Consider the following 11,788-nt stretch of genomic DNA (forward strand, 5'->3'; position numbering starts at 1 on the left):
TATTCTTGATGACGAATTTATATAGGGTTTTGTAGATGTGAAATGAAACGTTTGCCTCAGGTGACTTCGCGATTCGGGCCACCGAAGCCAGAACATATGATGGATGTGATGGCAAACATGCAACAAGAGACATGAAAAGACTTAAAAAGCCAGAGAGACATTTTAACAAAGTTATTTGTGAGCTTCCGTCAAGGTAACAAATAAAACGGAAAAGAGAGTATAGTTATAAAGCTTAATGTGAGCACAACAAAATAAAATCTATTTAGACAAGAAAATAATATAATTATAACGCTTGATATAGCGGAGCTCAATGTTTGATATTACGCATTTGAACGAGCTGCTCCAGCGTAAGCAGATAAGCGATAGCGAATATAACTCATTGATCGCGCTATATGCTAACTGATCTCTTAAGCCAGTTCCGCTCAGTTAAAACTCCGCCGGATTTGCATGTACATAATTCAGTCTGGGCCAACGCTGGACGCGCAGCCAGAACAGAGACAGACTGAGCTAACCGTTGACGTATTAAACATAATTTTCAAAGAGTATTCATTTGCCGAGCCCGATAGGTCTATTTCAGCACCCTGCCGAATTTCAGGCTCGACGAGAATTAGAGCGTACTTTTCAAACATGTCAAAATACGTTTTGCGTCCAGATGAGGCAGGATCTCACAGGTAGACGCAAGGTTGAGCAATAGCAGGCGGATATTTGCCCTCGCTGCGTCTCTCTAGTTAACGACGATGCCGACACTATATTTCGTATCGCTATTAAATCATAGAAGTTAGGGCAAAACAATTTCCTTGCACTAGTGCTCACATAAGTGTTTACAATATATATATATATATATATATATATATATATATATATATATATATATATATATATATATATATATATATATATATATATATATAGTGCATGTTCCAATCCTCTAATTGGGTGTATGCCTGTAGAATGCAGAGGGTTCTTAAAGATCTCAGATGGCTCCAATTTCAGCCCCACGCCACCCCCGGTGTGGGGTTGTAAGGGTTGGGGCCGAAGTCGCTAAGTTACCTGAGGCAAAATAGGCATTTAACATCTACTTATTTGCCAAAGCCTGTCTGCAGACCTAATACTTTACTCGACTCTTGATCTTACTGGGAAGTATTCTAACCAATTAAAAGTCAAGGTTGGAGTAGCATATCTTACAAATATATGCAGGATATGTATCCCATAGCCATGAACATATTTGATACCAGATATTGAATTCCAGCCAAAACGTCACTAAATATAATCCATAAACTTCGCTCAAAGCGAAGTTATAATCATGAAAAGTTCCCTGTCATCTTATTTTGCTGTTGTTGCTGTTGTTGTATTTCTGTATACACAACAGATTGACATGAGATACAGGGACTCAATAATTTTTGTCAGGGTATTTCTGTATACACAACAGATTACTTTGAGATACAGGGACTTTTAGTATTCATTTCATGTTGTATTTCTGCATACATTAAAGATTGTGATAAGATCTAGGGACTTTTAGGATTTATTTTAATTTTGAAGATGTTATCTGGTAGCATTTTTCGAACTCACAGAACTACGTAATTAAGGGACCAAGATATATAGGGTACTTATTACTCGTTTAAAAAAATATATATATGTTTTTCAAATATAGCATTGAGACATACATCCACATTGTATGACATTCATTGTAGAAGGAGAAAAAGAGCAGGACTAAAAGTCAAATAATTTTATAACAGAATCATACTTTGCATATTTCACATTAATATTTGTACATTATTCTATATATGGAAGGGATTTTAACTTGACTAACGAAACATTCCATTACAGAATCAGTGGCCACAGCGGCACGCGTTATGACCCTTTTCATTGGAACGACATGTAAGTTCGTATACAAGAGAATGCTAACGTATTTCACTTGTTCGCTGTTTAATTGTGTTACGATAATATGGTATTAAACTAAGTAAAAGAAAGAAGCACAAAAATAATTTTGTAAAAAGTGATTAATATTTTAAATCAAAAACCAACAGTTTTTTAAATCAAAAACCAACAGTTTTTTAAAACTTAACAAATAGTTTAATTCTTTAAGTTACGAAATGAAAATGTAACAGGTGCTTACAGTATTATGAATTAAATCCCTTATAATCCTAGAATGTTCTAAACAAGCCCTAACAAATGGTGTTTTGAATGAATTATAAGTCCTACAATGTGCTGATGTGCAAAGAGTATTAATTTATCGCAATGACATTGTCAAAATCTCCTTTAAATAAATTCACAATAATCGCAGATTAATATTTCATTCCAAAGTAAATAAGCGCTTTGTAATTCCAGTGAATAACCCAAATACATGTTCCTCTCGAATTTTATCTAAACACACTATTAAACACATATGCAGACTTATGTAAAATGAAAAACACAAGAAATAAGAATCAAGAATTAGCAATAAAAATAACTGCATATTTCTCTCATTATTATATAATCCACACAGCTCTACTATGACGGTAAGAAGCAAATGTAACCATACCTGCAAAACTTCACTACTTACTCCACGTGACTTACATCGCAGTATTCAGTCACCATACTAAACCATCCAATGAAAAATCACCCAAAACGAGTCAACAAGTTCATTATTACGAATGGGAAAACTTAATATATACATAATATTATATTATCCTACATCTTCCGTGATGTTAAAGCTCATTATTAGAGCTTAATGTCTTCGATAATTAATACTTGTTAGGTATATATTTTTGATTGATTTTATCGGTATCTGTTATTGTGGCTCGTTTGTCTGTGTTATTTCTAGAGACGTATCAAATATATGTTCCTTTAATCGTATTCTTCTGAAATATATGTGTATATATGTGGATATTCCGAGTCCCTGGATGGCGGTTGGTAGACGGTGCTTTAAAAAATATTTTTTACACTTTTCAGTGAATAGTGCAATCACTTGGTCATTTTAGACAAGGATATTAAACCCCCACCGCATTTGGCAACCACCATTAGAAAAGAATATTAACGACCCTAACCATTTGGCAACCGACGTTAGAAAAATCATTGATGGGTTCCAGAAGGACCTACGTGTCCAATATGTTCTACCTTATCTTTTCTTTGACTGTGCATCTTTGTATCACTATGCGAGATTTTTTATACATGACATTCCATAATTATTCTATATTTGTTTTCATATTATGTTATCCCAAAAATGCATTGGGCGAAGGGACCATTCTCTTTTACGAAATATATATTTTTATTATTAATAATAGTAACAAATTGTATGATGTTACTAATGTTAGAAAGTATATATATTCCTGGTCTTTTTTGAACAAGTTTATAAATTAAGAGAGGCAACACAAATTTAGGTAAATTATTAGAACCGATAGGAGTTTTATCCCCTGGATACTTTTTCACTATGGTAGTACCTGAAACATTAGTAGAAAACGCTTTAATAGCAAATCATCACAATGGTTCCTCGAATGTTTGTTTCAGATATTAATATCAATTTTCTAGTAACATATATAAATAAAATAATATTTATAACAATATTCAAGCATTATGAAGATCAATAGCTTTATCATACAGGAAAGAACCGAGAATAAAAATATTTCTGAAGTGCATCCGTCTTATCCATTTGAGCTTACGTGAATTTACATCATTTCTGTCCTCAAAGACAGAAGTATTCCGATTACGTTTAAAGTTGTTAATCCTTTAAGAAGACTGGTTGGATTCCATAGATCCGGATCCAGTTAACGTCCAACAATGCGTGATTTGTGTATTTGTGTATCATACCAGTCTAACGATAATTCAGATAGTAACAAACCGATGAATATAATACTCTGCGTTTGGCAGTAAGAAATTAATTGGGATTTGAATATAGATTCAGATTATTGGACGTAAATTATCCACTGATATTATGTATGATGATAATATTAATGTTGAAGCTGGACTTTGATGCATTAGATATAAAATGATTTAGTGTTTTTGTGGCACAGTCAGTGAAAATGTTGTACATGCATGCATGCATGCATGCATACATACATACATACATACATGAATACATATATATATATATATATATATATATATATATATATATATATATATATATATATATATATATATATATATATATATATATATACATACATACATACATATATATATATATATATATATATTGTATTAAGTATGGGATTATGTTCCTTTTCCTTATTTTAAATTTTTCTTTTGTTGGTATTTACAGACAACCGGATTTCAAGATTCCGCGGCCATCTTATGTCAAATAAATGGGATAACAGTTCAGGTGCATGCATATGAAACCAGTATCGGACACAGAGAAGTTATTTCAAATTGGGAAACAAATCAAGGTGTCAGTTAGGTTGATTCTCAGCGTCAACGATACATTATATGTCATGTTATTGTAAACGTCATTCGGTTTATTAAATAATGTCATGTCATCCCGTGTATTACAAATCAGAGCTCTTTCTTTGAAGATGTAATGCCTTGTACCTTCCCACGATATCAAGGGTTCTATGGTTTTGCGGTGCTCTGAAGTTTTAGGTATTTTTCTGCATAGCACCACCTATTGTGTATTTATCTATGTACATATGTATACTGAATGACCAAAAGTTACTAGTTTTGCAGCTGCAGTTGGTTTCGAAAAAATCTCTGGCTTACTGGCGACTGCACGAGTTTAAAAACGTACCGATGAATATCGCTGTTTGGAAAATTGGCCATACCTCATGTTCTAAAATAGAATATATATCTTCTTAAAATCCATATCACTGTAACAAATCGGTTAACCAATTTGTCGTCTGGTAATGTTCCAAGATTTCGTGCAAGAGTCTGATCACATGATTACCATACTTGTCAAGAACTAAGAGATCAAATCTCCGGTAGCATATGAGAGTCAAAAGGTGGAGCATGTTAATGTGCTTGTTTTCCGCTGGCTTTCGGAACCTACAGATGTTGACTTTAAAACATCGTTGTAAACGATTTATTGCTTTTTGTTGGAACAGTTGAAGTTGTTTAAATAGTTTGTGGTCGGCATATACTGCTATGCTCTTGTTGTTGGGCCCAGTCTCACCGACAATCATGGCGCCCTTCCCTGTCAAAGGTAGTTACAGATGCGTTATTTCATTTTCGCAGATAAATTTCTGTACTTGGAAGGAACATATAGCAGGATGAGGGCAATGGAAGAATCATCTATTGTTCAAGTTAATTTACACTTTGTGCAACATGTGCGTCAAGTTCCCAACATTAGCACAAGTATATGCCATCTTACAAATATTTTTTCGGTATTACCACGATATCAGAGTAACGCACCTTGCCTAACGCGGAATCGAGATGGGAACAGTTTATCAACCGCTTCCCGCAATCGTCTGACTAAAAATATAACTTAAATGCATTTAAATATAGGACAAAGAACTAAAAATAGACATATATAATATCATGAAAGTCTTTCGCTTTATTTATTTATTTGCCGATTGCTAACTTTAGGACCCGCGATACCATAGAACTTCTTGGTACTCTACATATGTTAATGCTTGTTTAGTGCCAGTGACCAATATGATATGGAAACGTCACTGTTTTTTTTATCAGGAGAAACATGTGCCTTTAAAGCACATGTTCTTATTGGCTTTACCTACACAATTCGCGTATTCAAGAGCAATGAAATTTTACAAAACTGACAAGGAAAAGATCCGAGTACACCAAATGTGTTCATTCAAACCGAACCTTAACCTGTACCAGATGTAATGGTTCTCAAATCCCAGTTACAATTAGAAATTCAGTCACTCTTTTTTCGTGCATTAGTTTGTGTCAATATTGTTTGATTTATTATAGTATGGTTTATTTTTTTACGTCAATGACTATTGTGTCACAACTTGTTTGTTGGTAAACAAGAATATGCTGTTTTTTAATTATTATATTACCATACATAGTCTGGATTGTGTGTGGTGGTATGCTCAAAGCTGTATGCATGCTTGGAAGTTTCCTTTTCCATTTGTATATTTCCATAATATTTACCATCGCGGTAGCTGAGTGATTTGATTATGGGCTCACAATAAGTAGGTTGGTGGTTCAAACAATGTACTTACCAAACTGATCCTGTTATCGTTGTGTCATTCTGGAAAAAGCACTTTATTTACATTGTCAATGTACTAAATAGTCTTTCATATTGTTACAAGCTAGGGGTCTTTACTTAACCGAGGCGTGTCAAACCCTGGCGCGATTCCCGCTAGAAGTTTGCCCCAAATTTCCAAAGACTTCCATACAACTTCAGTCCCAAATTAGAAAGCCCGATGTGCCCCTTCTATACATAAATTTTACTCTAATCAATGCAAGACCACATATCTCACAACCTGCCAGATATATATCGACTGCACATCTGCATGGTTTCTCTTCGTTAGGTTTCCGTACCGCCAGCAGTTCCCGCCGTAGAAACTATATATACGCCACCTTAGGCCAGTAAAACTATGGTTTCCAGGCACATTTCGCCAGTACAACTGCATCACACAGACTTGACACCAGGGTGACAAACGCGGTATCGGCCGAGACCCTTCCTATTGATTCATGTTGCTTATTTCTATTCATTTAAATGCTCATGTGGCATGTTGCTTCTAACGCAAGTGTACTGCCTGTTTATCTGTCAAAACATGACTGGCAACCAAAGTACCTAGTTGTATTAATCTAAGCCACGGAGACTATAATGATGCTGAGTGTTTAAAATTTGTTCAGACATTTGCATTGGGTATTGGCTGTGTATATGTACTTTTCCGCTTATAACTTTGTTAGATTAATATTTATTTCAGTATCGAGAGTCGGTGTTAGCGTGAAGTACCATGTACGGCTTGGAATTGCGTATTGATGGGTGACATGAATGTGAAACAAGAAACACCTTCGTGTGAGAAACTAGGGTCTCGTAACTGTGTGATCATGAGATGATTGGACGGGGTTATTTGTGGTATTTACGCATTGACAACCCTTCACTGGACAAGGACTGTTATCTTGAGGTCCTTTGAAATAGGAGAAACATCGACCTCAAAGCAGACTCACTCTGGTATTGTTTGGTTTGCTAGGTAGAGGTTGCATGTTATGCTACCTTACTGTAGCATTGGTACCTGACAGGCAATTAAAAACAATGTGTGAGGACTTTGTTCCAATGTTTAAAAATGGCATGCTTCGCGTATACTTTCAAATATTTTGTCGCTGCATTTTCGTGATATCTGAGTATCCTTGAGGAAAGGTGTAAGAGTCCATTTTTTAAATAAAGGCTTAATTGTTAAGAACCATCTTTGGATTTACATGTAATTGTTCTTTCGATACGCTACACAGTTGTTTGATTTTTATTAGGGTGTTGTGGGACTGCAAAAGATGTAAACGTTCCTATCCAATAAACCATAATATTTGAAAATACAATAACTCTCTTTCTCTCGATCGATGGATCGATTGATCGATCGCTCTCCAGCGCAATAACAAATTCAACCATGTATATTTGTCATTTTGTAATTCTTTTGTACATATGATATGATCGTAGAATGTTTTTAGTTTAAGAGCTTTGAATATGTAAGGTAATATAGAAGACATAACTTAAATGGATGGTGCTAGTATATATGTAATACCACATCTGTCTTAAGTGGTCCGTTTCCAATTCATGCGGTTTTGAAAGTACCTTTGCATTTCTTATTATATGATGTGCATTAATTACGATATGCCTATGATATGATATGCATTTCTTATCACATGCTGTGTGTCTTGCTACACGATGTGTACGTTATTAATATACGATATACAGCTGTTACTATATAGTGCGCTTTTCGTATTGTATCGTGTGTTGTTGCTATTATAAGCTGTGAATTAAATACGTATATTTGTGTTAATATTTGATGTCCATTGACTACTATATGAACTTTTTGTTGTGTTCACTATGTTATGTGGGTGTTTTATTTTATGGTGTGTATTTTTCATTTTACATTATTTGATGTGTCCTTGTTATTTTATGATGTGGTACAAAAAATAAAATAACAAGATCTATATGTTGTGCAAACTTCACTCTGTGACCTGAACATTTTATTACGTGTTCTGTATTTTTCATTACAAGATATATCAAGCTTCTTAATGATGCAGATTAAACTGAAAACGGTTCTCAATAGTTTGAACTTAATGTTGCACCGGTTACAAAGGAAAGTGATTTGCAATCAGGTCCAAAAAATATTTTGTTATAGTGGTTGAATTACATATAACATTGTTACCGTTCTATTCGAGTTTGCCCAAGTTCAACAATCCACTTGCTATTTTTTTTACTTAACTTCACATTTCTGATGACGTCATTTGCAGCCATATTGGAATACAACTTATATGGTTTTAATAATGATTATTTAGCACGTACGACAATTAAACAAATACTTTTAATTTCAATACAAAATTTTAAGAGATCAAATAATAAACTGGACAGAAAATTAGCTATCTGTTGATGCCTTAGTACGTTGTGTGCTGGTCTAGTCTCGATTTTACTTAACAAATCTTGGTTGATTTCTACAAGACTTTTTGCAAGCTTACCATAATACTGTTAATTTTGTTATCGTTGTTGTTTAACTTCATCTGTACACATACGTTATCATTTATACTGTCTGTCCGTCCGTCTGTTACTATGAATCCCTTCTATGGCTAAGTGTAAATTTGCCAAACTTGGCACGTCAGGCTATATTGTCTCCTCTTCTTGTATCCGGGGGTGTGGTTGTTAGGGGGTCGTTGTGGTTTCATACATATATATATATATATATATATATATATATATATATATATATATATATATATATATATATATATATATATATATATATATGTGTGTGTGTGTGTGTGTGTGTGTGTGAAACAGGGCTGCGGACAGGGTAGAACAACTAGGACGAATTCCGGGAACCAACAACCACGAAGAGAAGAAATGTTGTCTTACACCGCCTGATGCATTCTGCGCATGTCAGCTGAGGTTATGTTATCTCTACAAGTCAATTTCTATTAATCTTATGCGGGTTGCTGTATGTTGTTCCATTTATTTTAACAAAAGAAACTTGCTGTGATATTTGATGACCATTGTCCTTACTTGTGCCTAGTACTTTACCATGCATATTGGTTATACAATGTTTTGTTTCCGCATATAGTAATTTTAGAAGCAGAAATGTACGTTGTGTTTTTTGGGGGGTGGTGGTAAAAAAATTAATGGTAATCAAATATAGAAAGCTTCAAGCAGTAGAATTCTAAATATTCTGCAATATGAAGCGCAAGAACTAGTAAAAATGTTTTATTTTCTTATAATGTTTAAGTATTTCATTGCACTAAAATCGGTGCAGAGATACGTTTCACCTAGCTCCGTGTGCCAGATTGTCAATATATGTAAATTTGCTGAAAATGCATTTGCCAAGGTATGTAAATTTGCTGAAAAATGTTAATGCATTTAATTTTTAGCTCTAAAGTCCACAGTATACAGTATACAACATTTTTATTAAAGTTACTTGAAGATGATTCTAAGATTCCGTGCTAGAAAAGTATATACACTTAGGGAAGAGCTGACAACCCGTCCTATATAAAGTGGACCAAGGTTTGCCATTTTCGATACTTGAAGTTTAGACCAAATCATTGCACAGATTTCTAAAACACCAACATAAATCCTATTTGTATTTTCTCCCCTTTCTTTTAATGGGTATTTTATATGTATACCCCACCTCTGTTGCAGTGGTATATAGTAACGCTCGAGTCCATCTGTCTGTCCCATAGTCCTTCCTTCTGCCCGGACCAATCTCTTTAACGCAGCTTAGTCTCGCATTTTATATGGTGCTATGTATATTTAATTTGTATTGTGTTTTGGCGTTTGCTCACGGTTATAGATTCTTCGGGTCGTTTTGTAAACAACATGATATAACTAATTTGTATCTTTGATTGTAGATTATACTGCAAGATACCTATTTTGTACGTAAATGTATTTACTTTGATTTGAGTTTAGGACATTAGCTTTCCCGTCGAGTCTTCGTGATCTGCCTGATTGCTATGTTCTTTACTAACATTTAATTTAAAGACCTCACCTTGTTTCCCATTTATAATGCTTTGAAAATGAACGTTGACCCTTATCCTGGTCCTTTTATAATGTCTTCTATTTTATATTAAAGTTGTTTATATTGGAATTATTCATTCCTATTTTAATATATGTAGTGAAATCAGTCTTTTAATTGTGTTTCAGTTACTAGTTGAGAGTATTTTTTTAAAGAAAAGATATTCATTGGAATTATAAACTGCGGATCAATACATTACAACTAATTTGCTATTTCGGGATTTCTATGAATTTATTCAGGGATATTTTAAGTTATATCATGATGGTACAGCAAGTCTATTAGCATATCAACACCATTCCAGACTATTTATACATCAGCCATTTCAAGATTGGGGATTGATATTGAACTTGGAAAGAAGAAAAAAAATAAGATATATATATATATATATATATATATATATATATATATATATATATATATATATATATATATCCAGATGCCCAGACTGACCAATCCGTTTGCTGCCACAATGCTTGCCCTTTTTATTTTGTAGTTTGATGCAAGACATTAATATGACCTCATTAACACTCACACAGAATTTGATTGGTTGCCATGACACTTGATGAATGTTGTGGGCATCGCGTGCTGATACTCTTATCGATAAATCACTTTGCACCCACAATTTGTGTAAGAACTATTTCCCATTTCCTGATAAATTGATGTAGGACATAGGACAATCTCGTTAGTGCAACTGACACATAAGAGATGGATTTAAATGTCTTCATAGTCATAAGTTTTAAAATATTGTGTATGTCATTGTTAACAATGTGTTTTGAAGCAAAATGTTCGTACGTTTTGTTCACTTTGAACATGTTATTGAAATAAAGCTGGCAAGTTGAACAGCCAAATATCTCCATGGATATACGGATGCGTTTTCTTTTTCTTTCGGAACACCTTCTTAAATGGATTGGGCACAGTGGTCCTAGTGGGTCAGTTGTCCAGGGTCAATAGTCCAAGGGGACAGTTGCCACAGACCCTTTATTTAGGCGCCTTGCACTTTCTGATTAATTTTATATAAATCGAATCATGACAGGCACATCACAACTTATCGGCACCGCAATGGTAATAAGACAAGCTTGCACGATTTACCTCCCATGGTTCGCTAGTCAGAACTGTGAACTGATAGACTTTATATCGCAAATATTGCCGTTCAGTATTACTACTATGGCAATGGGGATCAAACAAATAAACAAATATAATAATATTTCATGTTTCGTTTTCAATCTTTCCCTTAAACAAATACCACATACACTGATAGAACAAACGTCTCGTCTATTCTCATTTATATTCTTTCAACATGTACCTGTCATAGCATCAGTTTTTCAATAGGCGATTACTTAATTGTTATTACCCGTATGTACCAATGAAAGAAATAGTAGGACAAGGAAGCAGATCTGCTCACTATTCATTCGGTTTCAATGTAATTTATACTTCGTTAAAATCTGACGCTACGTCAGTCAGTATTTATTTTTTCACCTCACCTTTACAAGTGAGAAACTTCTATTCATGAATGGGTAGTCTTTGATTTGTTCCCTCCGTCGATTTGATTACATAACAAAACATGCAACTGGATATGTCATTACATGCAGGTACACGGGGCTGGTGAATATTTCTATCGAATATTCGGGATTAGATTCCTTAAATCTTTTATTTTATTCGCAAAGATGGGGTACACATAATTTTAAGCT

General features: G+C 34.1%; 1 protein-coding gene across 1 annotated transcript in view; it reads left to right on the forward strand.

Moving 5' to 3' along the window:
• The window catches only part of LOC149793772 (uncharacterized), a 70,299-nt gene extending 59,335 nt beyond the window's left edge, over positions 1 to 10,964 (forward strand). Inside the window, exons 5-6 of the mRNA XM_089967762.1 lie at positions 1,828 to 1,878; positions 4,241 to 10,964. Coding sequence (XP_089823888.1) covers positions 1,828 to 1,878; positions 4,241 to 4,283 — 94 coding nt within the window. The 3' untranslated portion in view covers positions 4,284 to 10,964. The remainder of the gene's footprint in view (positions 1 to 1,827; positions 1,879 to 4,240) is intronic.
• Positions 10,965 to 11,788: the final 824 nt, after the last annotated feature.

Source organism: Sinohyriopsis cumingii, chromosome 8, assembly GCF_028554795.1.
Source record: "Sinohyriopsis cumingii isolate HCF-2022 chromosome 8, ASM2855479v2, whole genome shotgun sequence".
Taxonomy (NCBI): domain Eukaryota; kingdom Metazoa; phylum Mollusca; class Bivalvia; order Unionida; family Unionidae; genus Sinohyriopsis; species Sinohyriopsis cumingii.